The sequence below is a fragment of the Trachymyrmex septentrionalis genome, unplaced genomic scaffold (genome assembly GCF_001594115.1).
Source record: "Trachymyrmex septentrionalis isolate Tsep2-gDNA-1 unplaced genomic scaffold, Tsep1.0 scaffold148, whole genome shotgun sequence".
NCBI lineage: Eukaryota > Metazoa > Arthropoda > Insecta > Hymenoptera > Formicidae > Trachymyrmex > Trachymyrmex septentrionalis.
The window spans coordinates 929,522-947,318 of record NW_017304631.1 but is presented as its reverse complement, the minus strand read 5'-3'; the positions used below and the strand labels follow the sequence as shown (position 1 = coordinate 947,318).

Sequence of the window (17,797 nt, the reverse complement as noted above, 5' to 3'; positions counted from 1 at the left end):
CCTCTCCCCGCCCCTGCCCCCCCCGCCGGCCCTTCTCTCTTTCTCTCATCTCGCGCGATGAAAAAAATATGAAGAAAAAAAACATGCAGTATCTATTTGAAGACGTGTAACGTGTGGATTTATTTGTAATTCGTCAGCGTGTAGTTTACGAATCTCATGACGAACAATTCATTTTAGACGCGGGGCCGGCGGTGGAGAACCGACGGCGGGGAACCGGCGGTGCAGGAGGAAAGCGTTATCAATTTGCGAGCGGGTAAGGACATAAAGCGATCCGGTCGTATCGGTCGTAAAAATTCCGCGCTATCGTTATGACAAAATAATAATTAATTCGAGCAACATGCGAAATAAGTGCGCGCAGGCTCGCTCGGCAATTAATTATCCCAAGTCACCTTGAATCTGTTGAGCTTCTTCTGCGTGGTGCTCAGAATGCTGTTCAGCTCGTCCAGGCCGCCGCCGACGCGTCCCGCCGCATCGTCCACGTAATCCAACTCCTAGAGATAAGAGAGAGCGTCGTCGTGAGGAAATTCGCATCGCGGACACGCGTGAACCGTCCGTTCGTCCGTCCGTCGGCGTTAATGAACCCCTGCGATCGACTTCGCGACGTCAGCGATTTTATTCCCGACGCGACGGTCCGACTCGTTGCACGTGGACGCGCAACCCGATTCTGCTGCGTAATGTCTATCATGATTGCGATATCGCCGTTAAGTGCGTTAGCCGCTCATTAACATATGAAAGAGAGAGAGAGAGAGAGAGAGAGGATGAATGAAAAAAGAATAGGGGAATAAAAAAGATTGGTAAAAGGTGCAAGAGTATAGATAAGTACAAACTATGTCACTCGGCTCTCTCTCCCCCCCTCCCCCCACCCCCTCCTCTTGATTGCGTTCTTTTATTTTACGACGATGAAAAAAAAAAAAAGAAATTAATACTCGTTGATTCGTGATTGGTGAAACGTATCAGAGATAGCTCGTTCGCCAATGGGCGTGTCCAATGAAATAAAATTCAGGCTGCTATTTTAGGGATATATTTTCAAACAGGTCCTGCCCGACTTGAAATTCTTAGCGCAGCAGCGCAGTTACCTGTAATGCAGCATCGTCATCGTCGACGTCGCGACGATTCTCGCTCTGCGCCGTCTGCGACCGCCTCCACTCCTCCTCGCTAGGCTTCGGCAAGCCTAGCAATTCTGCCCTCTCGCAGGCATGCTGATAGTCCTCGGACATGACGCTAGGTTCCAACTATATAACTAATACAATGGGCCGCTACCCGAAAACGTCGGGCGTCGCGACGAGCGATCGTTCGCGAGTACTCTCTCGGACGCGAAATTCCGTGGAAATCGTCGCGCCCTTGGCGCGAGGCATGCATCGCTCAAAGAATCCATATTGGCATGGAAACTGCGCAAGCTCGACCGAAGGCGGGTAGAATTACGGATAAAGCTTCGCGAAGTCGCGGCACCCTCCTTGGAAACAGTTGGACTTCGATCGGGGCTGATCTCGATCAAATATTAATTTCTCTCCTATACCAATTTTCTCCACAATAAGCAAGAGACACTTTAGAAAATTTCAGCGACATTGTAGCAACGTTGCTATAATATTGTCTCGTGAAATGTTCCAAAATGTTTCTTGGATCGGTTTTGACTTTTTGTTATTATCATTATTATCGTACGCATTAGGGCTCATTACGCGGCAGTATATTCGATGCATGCGCTTCCCAAGGGATACATAAAAGTCAATAAAAAATCAAAATGATTTTATATTTGCCTGTTCTTGATTTGATTTGTATTATACTTTGTAATTGTATTTCGTTTGCACTGTATTCTACCTACGCGCGTATGTTTTATAAATATGTTCGCGCGCGCGCGCGTGACAATGTATTTAATTCTTACTCTCTTTTTTTTTTCCTGTCAATTCCAGAGTTGAGTAGTAACTAATTAAAAAAAAAAAAAAAAATTAAAAAAGTAATAATTTTGAACTTAATTTAGTTAATTTTAAATGCATTGATTTTGAACTTAATTTATAGTTACTTTTAAACTTTAATTTATTAACTTTTTTAAATTAAAAATTTTTCTATCTCTTTTTTATCTTTCTTCTCTCTAATGCTAGTATTTTTTTCCCCATAAGGTCTTACACATTAGAGAATTAATTTAGAAAAAGTTCAATGATTTTATGATGAGAGACTCTATAATAAAAGTCACATTATATGGTAGTCAGTTTTTATTGACTTGCTAGATTTTGTCAATTCCCACTTATATTTAAATTACACTAATTTTAGATATTATAAAGGTTATATGTCAGCACATAAATATGAAATGAGCCTTAGATGAAGAATTGTTGTAGAACAGTGCTGCACGTCCATTCATTTTCTGAATTTTTTATAACAAATATCTAATCGATGTAGTCGTAAAGTGCATAAACAGTCGTTTCAGAAGTTAAAGAAAGTTAGATAAAGGTTAAAGAAAGAGAAATGATGCAAACGTATATCCTTCTCTGTCGCAAGATTTTAACAAAAATTTCTTATGGTGTGACTTTTATTATGTATGTATAAATAACATGCAATATGAATATAAAATTTAATTTACCTAATAATCCATATTTGTAAGGATTATTTAAAGTAATCCTTTTCTAAGAAAAATTATTCTAATCTCAAAAATAATTTTTTTCAAAATTAATTGTTTTCTAAACTTGAGTTAATTCTTTATTTTTTCAACTTTTAATTTAATTTTATTAATTTTATAAGCCATTAACATTAAATTAATTTAATTTAAAAAGAAAACATTAACTTACCCAACCCTATCAATTACTTTGATGCTTTTATGTTATTATTATTTTTCTATTGTATTCACATTGTATTATTATAATTAGACTCATAATAACAGTCTTGCTAGTGCTTCATTTTTTACACTTGCAATAAATTAAATTAAATTAAAATATTAATCTTCAAGAGGCTGAGTAACAGTAAGACAGAGATCGATCCGGTCTTGAAAAGTGAAACACAGTAGCTTATATATATATATAGATAAGAGCGCTCCCAATCCAAATTTTTAAGAGAATTTTTAACGACAAGTGTTATTAGATCACAAGTTGTAATTATGGATATAACGTTTAGGAAAGCGGTTTTCGAGCGATCAAATACTTATTGTAGATAAAAAGAACGTAAAATGCGAGGCGTTAAGATCGCGAGATAAGTGAAACTCGAGTTCCCAGGGCGATCTCCATATCGTCATGATTCATTTCAATTTCGTCGCGTGCACCTGGACCACACAGCATAGCGACTACCGCACAAACCGTCCTCACCCACGTGCACGTCATAAAGACATATACGCACACCTTATATAAGCTACGCGACAGCTTGATCGGTTTGCATTGTTGTCGGAGCGAAGTCTGCGTCGTCTCGCGAGTGAGTTACGGCACCGGCAATGTCATCGCGGATCGCGATACGAGAGATCGGGTTTACTTTGATCCTACTGGTCGTGTTATCAGCGCAGGTGAGTCGGGACTATCCCGATCTTGTCGTGAAAGAAAGTTGGGAAGAGAGAAAAAGAGGGAGATTGAGGAGAGATGGGTTAAATTTTAATAAAATCTTTTAATTTATTTTTTAATTGTAATTAGAATTTATTTTTAATCTTTTTATTTATCACCTCATTAATTTTTAAATTAATTTCAACGTACATTAAAATAAATTGAAATTTATTCAAAAAAAAAAAACGTAAATTAAAATTTAAGTAAAATGTACTTTAGTATTTACATTTTAATATTTATAATATTTATATTAAAATATACATATATTTTTAGTATTTTTTTCTATAAATAAAAAAAGATGGTAAATTTTTTAAACTGAAATAAATAACTGGGAGCTTTTAGAATATTAATTAATATGTGCGTTTTAATATTTAAAGCAAATTTATTTTTAGCTGTAAAAACGCGCGTTTGTGATTCTTTCATAATAAAATCGTATATATTATCCGACGAGAGAGATTGTATTCACCCATTTCTTGAAAGATTTATTGGGTTATCGTTTGTCAAATTAGAGACATCAATTCAGCCGAGATTTATTGGGTTATCTTTTGTCAAATTAGAGACACCAACTCAACCAAGTTAGGAATAATAGACTCTGACGAATAACGGCATTACATCCCAATATCGTCGGTGTATTATTGAACAAGTTAACAGTGAGAACGATGTTCAATAAAGGTCGTTAAATTCTTTGCGACCCAACAGAAAAAGAAAATAATAGAAATGAAAAATCATGCCAGATGTCCACGGAATTAAGAGAATTAACCGATAAAGTTATTAATCGATGTTTTTGCATAATCGATCGAAATGGACATCCACCATGTCAACTTGGATTTTTAGTTTTGTCAAACTTTCTTTTGCATATTGAGTACTTTCATGACGTTTTAAAAATAAGGCAAAACAAAATAAATACTATTTTATAGAAATATTAATTAAATTACAGATTAATTAAATGTTTATCTATTTACAAAAAAAAAAAAACGTGTCAAAGAGAGAAGTTGATCTCTCTCAGCTGTTTCAAGAGGGTTGTTTTATTTCTTAATTTCTCTAGGCGGTGGACTATGAATTCCACAGACACGACGAGATATCAGTGATTTCGAACGACAACATAATCTTGACGAGCCGCGACTTTCTCGAGCAGCTGAATTTCGTGGCGACAAAAGAGAGTTACAGATTGCAAGAAGCCACGGAGCACTTGCTGTATTTCGGTGCACTCCTGCGAGCGCGAATAGTCGACACCTTCGGCAGCCTCCTGTACGATTATTATGATGACTTCAGTGTTGCAGAAGTGGATGCGTTGCACAAGATATATTGGAAGATCTTCAAGCGGCAGTACGACGTGTTCGACCTAATCCCCAGTGTTCTGAGGAACCAGGATACGAGACCGTCCAGGATCTGTACCGAGATCTACAAACACGCTAGGGAATCCTGTCTGAGGAGTAGCACCAGCATCTGCCGCGGAATCAGAAAGCAGCACGATCTTCCGCATCCCGATGATCACAATACAGCCGCGTTGAATATCACGTACCACGTGTATCATTCGTCCAAGATATCGCAGCAATATCCCAGAGGTTTCTCTCTGGCGACATTGCTGAGACTCCTGCAGCGAGAAGTGCTGGTAATCACGCCCAATCTACTCTCTGGACTTTTATATAATGCGAGATACGATAACTACGACGACGATGTTCGCCTCGCCGAGAGGGAAGTTATACGACACTTTCGTGAAATCTCGGGGACCACCGTCGAAATTTCAGTGTCGACGGTGGAGCTGAGGAAGTTCCGTACTATGAATTTTTTCCTTAAGTACTACGTCGGTATATACGCCGAGAAATCCTCGGACAACGATCTGAAAAAGTACGCGCTCCTGATTGCGAGAAGAATCGCCGACGACGTTGGCACGATCGACGAGAATATCCACTTGCTCGGTAACGTCTACGAGAACCAGGCGATTCACGTTCAATACCTCTTCGATCTCGTGCTGCCTGATGATCTAATTGAGAAAGACGTCATCGAGGCTAAGAGATACCTAGTGATAAAATTAAACAAATTCAACGTGGTGGAAAAGTATCTCAAAGTGCAAAAATATCAGCAGGCCACTCCCGCTCAGCTGATGATGGAGATCACCGGGCAGCTGATTGACATCGACTTTGCCAAAAACATCGCGACGTCTCTGCGGATGTACGCGAAATTCTGGCACAAGAGCCGTATGATCGAAAGCCTCGACGAGCTGCTGGAACTGTTCGATGCCTATGAGAACTTGCGACGAGTGCCGAGCTACCTCTACATGATGGAGAAGATCGATGAAATCAAGAAGAGTTTGCAGGACGTGAAGGACGTCCCCATTGAGATTCTCTGTAATGTTCCGCGAACTTGCCTGCGAATAGGTCTAAAACTGATTTTACGTTGTAAATGGATAAATTCTCTAATCAAAGATACCATCAAAGACTTTCTGGAGATGAGCGAGGAGTGCGTGGACATTCCGGATTCAAGACGCTCGGTAGAGATCCCGTTTAAAGTATCAAAGAAACGTTTTAACACAACATTGCTAACTACAGGCCTAACAGACGAAAAACAGACTACGATTCAACGCAATACAATCTATCGTAAATTCAAAACGATTACAATGCCTATTGAAACTACCTACACTACAAAAGATTCAAAAAGGTCCAAGGATGAACCTGAGAAAACTTCGACTACGCCGATGACAACTATGTTAACGTCTACCTATGTGACCGATCACACGGTGCCAATTTCAACTATGCCCACAACCACTACGACAGCTGCGACAACTACACCATTACCTACAACAATTACGACGTTACCTACGACTTTGCCTGTTATAGAATTACTTACGACTCCCACAGAAGAGACGTTGTTGCCAACAACAACTACAACATTATCTACAACTACGACAATGTTGCCAACAACTACAACATTGCCTACGACTACCACAACATTGCCTACGACTACCACAACAGTGCCTACGACTACCACAGAAGTGCCTACGACTACCACAGAAGTGCCTACGACTACCACAGAAGTGCCTGCGACTACCACAACGTTGCCCACAACGTTGCCCACAACGATCAGTACAACTACTCCTACAACTGTGCCCACAACGATCAGTACAACATTGCCTACAACAACTCCCACAACGACGACCATGACGACAACCACGATATCACCTACGGAGATACCGATCGTGGATGCCAAGGTGGTAATAGAACTGAATCGTTCGAAGATCGTAACAAAGATTTTCACACCACACATTGATTTCGGAATTTCGACGAAGACCTTGATAATACCAACCGCAACACCTGTCCCCGCCTGCGAGTCGGCTGAATGCATTACTGAACAAAGTACTCTGCTCTCGATGACGCCGACGATGCAGACTTCCACTCTTGATACTACTGAGCCATCGTATCACTCAGACTCTACAGTTTCAACAACAGAATTGATTGAAACGCCGACTACGAAAGGTAAAATAACATTACATTACACTTTACACAATTCTTTTTGCAGTATAAAAGAGAAAATGACAATTTCCAATTGTACCGACAATATAGTCTTTCGGTTGAAAAATATACTTCTCATATTATACACATTTATTCATTTAACAGATACGTTACATAAATAAATAATAAACTTTAATGTATTTTAAAACACACGTAGCTGCATAAATAAATTTCCAAGATTAACATACTGTGAAATGCAACGCACAGGTTGCGCGCAGATCTGCTTAGAAAAATACGAATTCGAAACATCGGTGAGGTCCTGTGAAACAAGCTGCGACTCCGTGACGGAAGGCTGCAACGAGGATAATCCTCCGGCGACGAGCTTTCAGGAATGTGACAAGAGTTGCGAGTGCGTTACCAAAGAGAAGAGCGGCGAGTGCATGACCTTATGTCCTCCGGAGAGCTCATCCTGCGAGAGTGGCGACTGCGTGATAGCTAAAGGGCCGCCGTTAGATACAATTAAAATAAAACTTGAACGTCCGCGAATACGCGGCATGTGCGAGATCCCGAATCTCCATCATCGTCGTCAGTTGAGACGGTTGGCGAAGATGCGGGCGATCAGCGCCAGCGCAATCGCGACGTCACACGATGTCTCCAGGGCGAGGATGTCGCATCGTCGAGACCAAATTGCGACGAAGAAGCGGTACAAAATGATAGACACCGAAATACCTTATTCCAAAAGCAAGAAGGTGGCGGAATACTTGCAGCAAAAATCTCTTCGTGGCAGGCTGAGCGGGAACGACAGGGAACAAAGGCGTCGCAAGGAACGGGAGCAAATCTACAGGTTGAAGAAGCGGCTGAAGAAACTCAGCGGGAGACTGGCCCGTAAAACAGCGATGCATCATACGAGAGGGATCGTAGATCCATTTCGCCATAGTCAGATTAAAAGGATATCCGAGAGAGGCGTGAAAGGCGTTAATCGACGCGTAAAAGGCCGAGACGAGATCGGAGTTTATTGATTTAAAATTACGTCGTTTTAGCAAATAATGTTATTATAGCTGTTATGTAATTATATGGCCGTCGCTTCACGTGCTCCGTTTAGCGTACTTTCCGTCCATTTAATCGGGTCAGAGGCAAAAAATATCGTGGAACGTAACGGGAGAAGCTAATTACAATTATTGAAGACAAGAACGTTTATCGAATTCGGCTGTAAACGATTACTCGGCCCGGAGATTTAATTTAGTAGCTGTCTATATTTAATCGGACCGTCGTGAGACTCATACGAATTATAAATTATTCTTTCTCAAAGGCCGTCGTTGACGTCGCAACATGGATCAATTAGAGTCACGTTAATAAGATCTCTGGTCAGCGTTTTCCAGCAACAAATTTATATTACAAGCAGCTAAAGTGTTATTATTGAACGTTTAAAAAAAAAAAAGAAATTGTTAGACATTTTTTTCGATAAATTTTGTAAATTCTGAAAATAATCGTATTTTGACAATTGTATTAACATGAACAATTCTCTTCAGTCTATTTATATACAGTTTGTTTACTAGACTAAGAAAATCGACAAGATAAGTTTGCAAGAATCGGAAATAGAAATTACGATATTCGTTAAAGATACAATTATGTGAGATACTTTGAGATTCTTTCTTGTTCTTGCTGGGGAAGACTTGGCTTCCCTTTTTAGCAAGCACTCGAGCAAACAGCAACGCTCGACGTTCAGCACATTCTCGTTCTGCGGCGAGCAAGTAGCGGACGAGGTCCGGCGTGAATAAACGGCATAAACGGATAAGCGGGGCATACGATAGAACACAATGAGAAGTAAATTTGACATGGCCGGTGCCCGGCGCGTAATCTGTCTTATTAAACGGTCCCGCTCGCACAGCGAGCGATTACATTTGAATTTACGCTCGAAATAAGCGCCGTGTCGCGCTATCGAGCCAATTAATTCTCCATCCTCAGGATATACCTTTACGACCACGGCGAATCCGCTTCATTTCGCCGATAGTTATTCGGTCACCACGCGAGAGTGACCTTTTTCTTTTTCTTTTTTTTTTCCTCTCGCGATCGCGATCGCGGGATTGGCAAATTCACGAACTTCTCAAACGCGACTTCTCGCGCGGCTGTCCGACACGAAGAAATTCCGAATGTTTTTTTTTATCCGCCATAGTGCCGAACCCGCGAATCGCTTTCAGCAAACGTATGTAAATATATAAACATATTTCACCCACGCGGGCTCGCTATTAATCATCGATATTAATCGCGAGCGCTCGTAATCTTGTCGAAGAGCAGACAATATGTACGGGCGCGATTTTTAGGAGAAAGAAAGCGTGGATGGGATAATTATGCCGCGATATATCATTTCCCTAGATAAACAAATCCTTTCCTGCAAAAATCATTTCGTGCGGGATTCCTCAGTGTCAGGTTATTTAAAAAAAAAAAATAAGCCACTCCGAGCCGTACTCCTTGTCGAAAGTCGCGAATGTTCCCTGTCAAAAACAAATCATTAGGTACAACCTACGTTCCTACAAATTGTTTCTCCGTATTTTTTCTGAGGGTGGAAGCACAGAGTCTTGCATAACGTATAATACATAAAGAAAAAAATGTACCAATCAAAGTCCTTCATTTCCTTTCTTTCCTTGAAATAAAAGTCTTTGAGTGATTGATTTTTTTTTAAGTTTTATGCATTATGCATAAGTTTATGCTCCGGCCTTAAGAGGCGATCGCTTCCTTACGCAAAGGTTTTTCTTTGTCACCCTTCATCGACTTCACGTTCAAAAGTGCCGACTTGATTACATACGCGCTCGAAATTCGAAGGATCTTGGAAAATACGACGCGAACGCGTAAATGAGTCCAGGCAGATTGCCGATATAATTGGTACACGTGCCAGACTCGAAATTTAAATTATAGCTGTATAGACAGAGCATGATTATCTGTGAAGTATTTACAAAGGCGTGCGCATACATATAATACAAACACGGTCGTATCAGATTGCTGTTTACCGGTTAAATAAAGCGGAAATCAAATGGAAGTCACAGCCCTGGTGAAAATTTTTCTCAGAATTTTTCATAATAACTCTCTATTTAGGAAATTTCTCATTTTTCAAATTCTAAATTAGAACACTTTTTAAACAAATGCCTGTGTAAATAGTTTACACCTTCCTTTTAGAAATTTTCATACATGTATATCTGAAATATTTTAAGATTTCTAGCATTTCTCTTTCTCTATAATCTCTGATGAGATCTGAGAAGAAATCTTTAAAATATTTCTTCAGAAATTACAGAATGAAAAATCTGAAAGAACAAAGATACACAAGTAGAATTCACGAGATATGAAAAAAATTCTAAGAAAATATGTAGATTTTTTTTCTGCAACTCTGAAAAATGTTCCAATTTGTAGAAAAATTATGAGAAAAGAGGAGCATCTCACAATGTTTTGTCTTGTTTTTTTTTTTTTTTTTTTTTTTCCTTTAATATGAGTTTCTTCCGCAAGCATCAATCTATTCATCGTAAATACATCGCGAGTTTGCTCAGTAAAAGATCATGCGTGTTTCACATACTTCAATGCAGATTTTTCCGCTGGAGAATTTTTCACTATTTACGTGACATTTCGCGACACGTTATTGACATTTGCGGCCGCGAGCGGCCGTGGTCAAATGTAACTATAACCAGTTTAAACCGGTCGCTTCCTAAAACGTACAGGGACTGTACGTTTAATGGAGCGCGGGTCTCTCTCTCTCTCTCTTTCTCTCTCTCTCTCTCTCTTTTTCTTTTATTATCAATTTATGTGGCACTCACGTGCCCGCCTACAAGCCGCCTTTCGTAAAATGCCAATGCGCGCGACGTATGTTTGCGGCGCTCGTTAAACCATCGCAGCTGACAAGTCGGCCGTATCTGTATCGGCTCATGTGACCGGCAATTTGTATCGACGTACAAATTCGCGATTTGCACAGAGATACGTCATCGCGAAATTCTAAAAAAGGTAAACGGATGACGGATTCTTGTCACGAGGGGAAGCAAATCGCGATCACGCGCCACAGCGTTAAGGCTATGGCACACAAAAAACGTAAGCAGTAAAGCAAATGAACATTTTCGTTACCTCTTACTCTGTAAAAATTTCATTTAGAGCGAATTGTCGCTCTGAAGAGTGAAAGAGTGAATCTCATGGGTTTTTCTACGATAAGTCATTCAGTTTTTAATTAGAGCCTAAACTCTTTAAGTCTTAAAAAGTCGTAAGAAATCGATTCATATTCGATTAGTCTCTCCCCACATCGATTGTGAGTGACACTTAAGAAACTGAAAGCTTAAGACTGAAAGCTTAGGATAATAGCTTATCATAGAAAGAGCCCATCACTTCAAGATTGAACATTGAGCCACTCTCTTTATCGAGACAGATTCAATTAAAGAGGGAAAATTGAAACTCTAAATTCTTTTGAGTGGAATCTTATTTTATCTAAAGAATTTAGAGAGTACGTTATTACCTATGGACTGATTGTGGTCGATTCGCTTACGGCTTACACGCATCTTACCGCCTTACGTTTTTCTCTACATGTTGTAAAACTTTTACCACGCGACGAAACACGAGAGGATCTCCCCATGCGTGAGAGAATGCGATTATGGAATCTCAATTCGGGCAGAACGACGTTTCGTTAACGAGGCATCGACACGACCGAGACGACTTGCGTGTGACCTTTCTTGTCACCTCGCTTCGGTGAATCGCGACAATCCGTCGCGATCAAGTTTTTGTCAAAGGGCAGAGCCCCCGTCGTCGTCATCGTTCAAGATCGAGGGAGTAGAAGAGTGGAGGAAAGAAAGAGTTCAGCGCGTTGGAGGTTTCCACTGATGCCGTTGCTAGGCATCCCATATACGGGTGAGATAGAGACAAACAGACAGAGAGAGAGAGAGAGAGAGAGAGAGAGAGAGAGAGGAGAAGAAGAAGAAGAAGAAGAAGAAGAAGAAGAAGAAGAGAATGAGAGGGGAATAAACGACGGGCAAAACGAGAAACTCGAGACAAAGAAAGAGAGAGATAGAGAGAGAGAGAGAGAGAGAGTGGGAGGGGCGAGGGGGCGAGAGGACAATAAAATCCGCGCGTTTCGGCCAGTCTCGGGTCTCGGCGGCCGGTCGCGCAGCGATCGGGCGTGCTCGCGTCCATCGTGGCGCGGCGATGTCGGCGATTCGATTCGATTCGGTTCGGCTCGGTACGGCGAGCTCGGAGTATTACCCGCTCACTTCAGTCAGTTCAGTCCGTTACGGTGCGTCGCGCGGCGTGTACAGGCGCGTACAACGGTCGGACGCGCGCCTTTTCCACGTTCAAGTCGAAGGGGGTAGCGTGTCTCTCGCACGCGGGGGAACGCGTCTCTCGTGGCGTCGCTGCGAAAGTGCGGAGGGCGCTCACGGGTGTAAAAAAAAAAAAAAAAAAACAAAGGAAACGCCGTGATCTCCCACCCTTTCTTTTTCGTCAAACTCGCTTTTTTCCCCTCCTTCTCTCCCCTTCGGGTCGCCGAGCACTCGGAGCACGCGTCCCTGACATGCGGCCGGCGCGGGCGAGCGTCAGGACGAGCCATTGTCCGTGCCGTTTGACACTCGGGCTACTCGGGGCAACGGCCAGCCGCGCAGCCGACTTAGCCGACTCTCCTCCCCGCAGCCACTCGCAGCCGCACCGAGCGAGCCAGCTGAATTCATCCGTCTGAACTTACCTGCGGATCGCGGCGCGGTGAAAAAAGACGAGCGGGAAGGAGGCTGTCGAATCGGGGATATTTTTACGGTGAGTATCTTCCTGTTTTCTCGTCGTGTCGCAGCCGGATGCTTTCAACCCTTTTAACGCTCGACGAAATGGACCCGGTACGCTCTTCCAAAATAGACCGTATAATTTTACCGTTCCTTTTTTAATTCGCTATCGATGATACTTTTACTTAATTTTCTGCAATAATATTCCTTTATTGCGGAAATAAAAGATCAGCTTTAACCTCGGGGTTTAATTTAATCTTTATCCTTTTTTTAATGCTTACAGTTAAAATGAGATTAAAAGTAAGTTAAACCAAGATTACAGCTTATCTACAGTAGAAACGGAAAAATAAGAAAAAGAGGAAGGATAAGTTGAACCGAGAGATTAAAGTTAATCTATATTAGCGGAAATGAGAAATGAGCATGAGAAGATTAATATTTGTTTCTGCGAATAAAGGAATATTACTGGCCGGCATTAGAATTCGATAGATGTAAATTTACATCCGATAATGATTTTGAAACACGTACGTTCGCATATCGCCCCATTACTTTCCCGATATCGAAACGGTTACGGAGGCGCGAATTTTCCTGTCCACGCCTAAACAATATGTAAATACGAACCGCGATGTCAGGCGTTGTGGCTTATTGGCGGGATTTCCCTTGGCTAGCGATACTATCACATGTCCTATAAAGGCCACCGATAGAAACACGTCTCGCTGTAACGTTAAGTTTTTTGCTCAAGAAATTATTCAAATGTACGAAGCCATATCGGCTACTTTAAAATGCTATTCTGAAATGTCAATTCGTGACACAGATACCGCGGAATTCGTTAACATAAAAAAAAAAAGAATAGATAATTTTCAAATGGAGGGTCATTTTTTTGGTTTTAATCTCCCATAAAACTCGTCCATAACTATTTGACGTATACAGGGTGTCTGTTAAGTAAGGTCGGAGCCGCGTTGGAGGTGTAGAATGAGTCAAGGGGAACAAAAAAGTCTTATACCATTTTGTAATTATCGCAATAGTTAACAAGATATTAATTACTAAAAATGGCCAAATATTAGTCTTATATAATTTTTTTCTCAAATATTATCAATTTTACAAAAAAAAAACTATAAGAGATAAAAATTGTTTATTTTCTTCTCATAAAATAAGACTTTTATCAGAATTTTTTATCAACTTTTTAGTACTGCATTTTCTTACTTTTATTATCATGAGAAAGTACGGTATTAAAAAATTCTGAAAAAATTCTCAGAACTTTATGAGAAGGAAATAAACAACTTTTGTCTCTTACAGTTTTTCCGTAAAGTTCAATATTCGGTAATTTTTAGTAATTAATATCTTGTTAACTATTGCGAAAATTGCAAAATGACATAAAATTTTCTTGTTCTTGCACCCATTCTACGCCCCCAATGCGGCTGCGACCTTAAGAGACACCCTGTATATGTATATTTGACAATTGGAGACCTAAAGATGTATACTGTTGATATAAAAACGCTGAGGAAAAAAAAAGTTTCGACGCGAGGAGAGTTAAAGTATGCGTACTCGTTTATTAACTTTGACTTATTCCGCATACATTATATTTCCGTAGCACGACTTTGCGTAATCTGTCAAAGAGTTAACATTCGAAACGCTCGGTTCCATTGCAACGCGCCAGGCGTTCAGCGCAACGAACCGATCGACGTTTCTCCACGGCCGTTCCTTTTTCTTTTTTCCCGCCTTCTCCGCCCCCCCCCCTCTCCCCTCGTAACGCGAAAATAAAAGGCCGAAGGTTCCGGTGGACGAGCCGGTGGTACATACCATCGGCATCGTCGCGTAATGTTATTATTTTCGACAGTTCACGGTCCAGTTAAGCGGGCCAGGTAAATATTTCAAAATAGCGCATAATAGACTCGCGTATACATACAGGGTGTCCGATGAAGGCCGTAACAACGCTTAACGAGAGATTCTTAAGATTATTTTGAGACGAAAATCTTAATACCAAAATGTCAAGGCTACAAACGTTTTTCAATTATAAGCATTTCAAATTAGCGAATTATACGTATTATACGCTTGAAATTCGTGCATTCAAGGCATCTATTATGGAACAAGAATCGGAATGGATTCCGATCGAAATTATTCAATCATCCCCTAGATTTCTGTGTGTTTTCTAGAGAAAACAGAATAATTCCGATTGGGATTCACATTGCGACATGTTCCATGGTAGGTACAAGCAAAATGCTACCCACACCTAAACGCGCAACTTTAGACAACACGATTCGCTAACACGAGGTTTGTTTTCTATGGCTGAATCTTCTGAATGGCAGTATACTTTTGTAACTTAAAGTGAAGTAGGTATGTATGATAAGAAAAAGAGTTCTAATAACTATTGTATCCTCGATATTTTTTGATATTGGAATTTTCGTCTCAAGATGTCTCTTTAAAGAATATTCTGTATTTAAAAAAAAAACAAATAAAGATCGAAATTCAGTGGTGGTCGAGAGATGAATGGGCAAATGGGAAATACATTCAGTGAAATTCTCTTTGAATTTTACACATTGATTCGTACGATTGTCAATAAAGCCACCGACAAGATCCTATTAAAGACCGACATCCTTATGGGAGTTCGCGTCCTGGTGAATATTGAAGTGATTAAGAGTTAAAAACTGATAATATTGTATGATTTAATTATTTTATGATTTATTAGTTTGTAATAGACGTATTTATGCATTTAGAACACAATAATACTCGATTTTTCTTTAAAATTGTGATTTCAGTGTTTTATCGTCGAAGTTCGATTATCAACAGAGATGATAACTGCGGAGAAAAAAAATTGTAATTTTTCTACAATATATAGGATACTGCAGCTTTACAAGTATGCATATTTATTTATGGAACATTCATGTAATGAAAAATCATGAATTTAATATAAGCCAAATATTTATGTAATAATAGCAAATTTATATCAATTGTCAACGTTCTTCAATCACTTCCGGGCCGTTGGGGCCCTTTTTACATCGCCGAAAATTTGCCCAGGGTTGACGGGTCTTTAATAGTATCTCGTCGGTGATAAAGCCCACGTAGGCCACCGTGAACGGAATCAAGATCGCAACTCGGAGACGGCGCGACGCGACGCGACGCGACGCCTCGGCGCGCGTTTTAGAAAGTTTCGGATTTATACTAACTTACGTAATATATTTCGCATTCGGGATCGTAGCCGAGCGTATAGCCGACCTTTGCTTCGCAACGTCGAGCCGTGTTAACCGCTTTCGATATTGCTTTTTTGCTCCGCGGAATTTTCGCGGTTTATTTTAGTATCGGATTATATAGCCACGCAAGTTTCTACACGTTTCGTGTTTCGGCTGTGTATCGAAAATTTATGGCACGCCATTAACCGCGAGTGAACCACCGAAGAATATATTTTTATAACGCGTAGATAAATTAACGACTGATTCTCTTTCGTATTTATGAATATTATGTGAAAATATTCCTCGGACGCGTGAAAAGTATCCGGTGGTTTGCGAAATTGTTGAACTTTTTTCTCAATCCTTCCTCTGCAATCCGAGTCTTTTTTTGGCACAAGCGAAATCTCACTCTCAAATTTCACTCTGATTTTTTTTTCGCAAATTTCAGTTTTTATTAATGGTTTTTAACATTTGAATTAAAAGAAATTATTCGATAACGTAATGTAGAGAGAGTATTTAAAAGTAACTCTGAATGTTTTTTAAAGCTAAAAATGACAAAAGAGACCCAGATTGCAAATGGAGTAAAAATATAATTGCAGACGCACAGGAAAAAGAATTTAATTGCATTAATTAAAATTCTGATTGAAAACGGACGAATCAGGATTTTCTTATTTGAATTCAATATAATTCTAATTGAGAGATAACCAAAAATATAATCACCCATTAATACAATCAGGATTTTCTGATTTGTTTATTTTCAATCAGAAATTTTTCTCGGAGCGGAGGATTAAAATTTGCATGGAATATGAATGTTAATCGTAATATCTAAAAATAGCGCGAGCAATTTTCATGATTCCAATATTCATCATATTTCCTTGTTATCGAGGATGAAGAAAACGACGATTCATTGTTAAACTTTTTTTTTTTTTTTTTTTAGAGATTCATGACATATTTATCGCTTCTTACGACATTACCGTCGTGTTATTCAGGTTTTTCTCTATCGTCATCTTTATGTACACTGTTAGAAATGTAACTACGAGCTTCCTTTACATGTAAATGAAGTTCGCGATTATGAACGAAATTAAAAGTAATGAATGATTTAACTGAAAATTAAGTTACAGAGAGAGAGAGTTATTTCAATGTAATGAACGTGTACATTAAATTTCATAAATTTTCGTTCGAAAAATACATTAAATTATATATACGCAAATATACTTTTTAGTTATAAATACACTAAATTTCATGTAATGTCATTAAATTCAAATTGTGTAACTTAAAATTTAATGAAATTTAACAACATCTCTAACAGTGTATTATTCCTATCGGAAACGATTCGCTGGCTTGCATATATACGCGCACTTATTGGTTTCTACAAATCGGTGCCTCGAGGATATGCGGTATTCTCTACAAGTCAAATGAGGTTTAATGACTTCGCGGCGGTGTACGACGTTTACATTTAAGGAAGGTGCACGATGATTCACACGGTGCTTTACATGGTGTTCATCGTTGTAACCGACTGATGTCATCGTTAACGATGCAATGCTTTCAAGTAAAAATAATAATGCCGTTATTCTCGATTATAAAAAGAATGTCTCTCCTCCTTCGTTTTATCATATCGCATGTGGGACGTACGAATATGGAATAAAATCAATCACATAACTCATGAATTTCTTTACTAGCAATAACGAGTATCGATTTCGTCGCTGATAATTATAGATGTTAAACGAGGGAGGGATCTCATTTAGAATTCCACCTCCGCTGGAGCCGATTGACGTCAGGAATCCCTTAAAATTCTCCATCGCGCCGGGCGTGACCGAAAGTGACTGGCGGGTCATCCTGCTTGGTACCAAACGAAATTAGGCGGCTGCGAATCATGATGGAACAGTACCCGATGCTCCGTTATTTTTGTTACGGACAGTCTTTTAATAGACTGCACCGTCGATCTT

General features: G+C 39.9%; 3 protein-coding genes across 5 annotated transcripts in view; 2 read left to right on the top strand and 1 right to left on the bottom strand.

The window, feature by feature from the left end:
* LOC108745776 overlaps positions 1-1,365 on the bottom strand; it is a 2,326-nt gene extending 961 nt beyond the window's left edge. Inside the window, exons 1-2 of one of the 2 annotated variants that reach the window (XM_018482117.1) lie at positions 1,077-1,365; positions 390-491 (exon numbers count right to left, since the gene is read on the bottom strand). In XM_018482117.1, the coding sequence (XP_018337619.1) occupies positions 390-491; positions 1,077-1,217 (243 nt within the window). In that variant the 5' untranslated portion in view covers positions 1,218-1,365. Of the gene's footprint in view, positions 1-389; positions 691-1,076 lie in introns of those variants that run through there. The other variant, XM_018482118.1, reaches the window with a different exon arrangement.
* Positions 1,366-3,355: 1,990 nt separating this feature from the next.
* On the top strand, positions 3,356-8,391 carry LOC108745774. Its single transcript, XM_018482114.1, has 3 exons — positions 3,356-3,478; positions 4,558-6,985; positions 7,229-8,391. Exons 1-3 carry the CDS (start codon positions 3,410-3,412, stop codon positions 7,978-7,980), a joined length of 3,249 nt encoding a protein of 1,082 aa, XP_018337616.1. The 5' UTR covers positions 3,356-3,409; the 3' UTR covers positions 7,981-8,391.
* A 3,790-nt stretch (positions 8,392-12,181) lies between these two features.
* LOC108745784 overlaps positions 12,182-17,797 on the top strand; it is a 28,770-nt gene continuing 23,154 nt past the window's right edge. For both annotated transcript variants that reach the window (XM_018482133.1, XM_018482131.1), the window contains exon 1: positions 12,182-12,727. The gene's annotated coding sequence lies outside the window, so the exon portion shown is untranslated. The remainder of the gene's footprint in view (positions 12,728-17,797) is intronic.

Bases quoted from the DNA above. Each gene is read 5' to 3' on its own strand.
- LOC108745774 (XM_018482114.1), top strand. From the start codon at position 3,410: ATGTCATCGCGGATCGCGATACGAGAGATCGGGTTTACTTTGATCCTA. The intron at 3,479-4,557 runs GTGAGTCGGGAC...TAATTTCTCTAG, and splicing joins TGGTCGTGTTATCAGCGCAG to GCGGTGGACTATGAATTCCA. The intron at 6,986-7,228 runs GTAAAATAACAT...TGCAACGCACAG, and splicing joins TGAAACGCCGACTACGAAAG to GTTGCGCGCAGATCTGCTTA.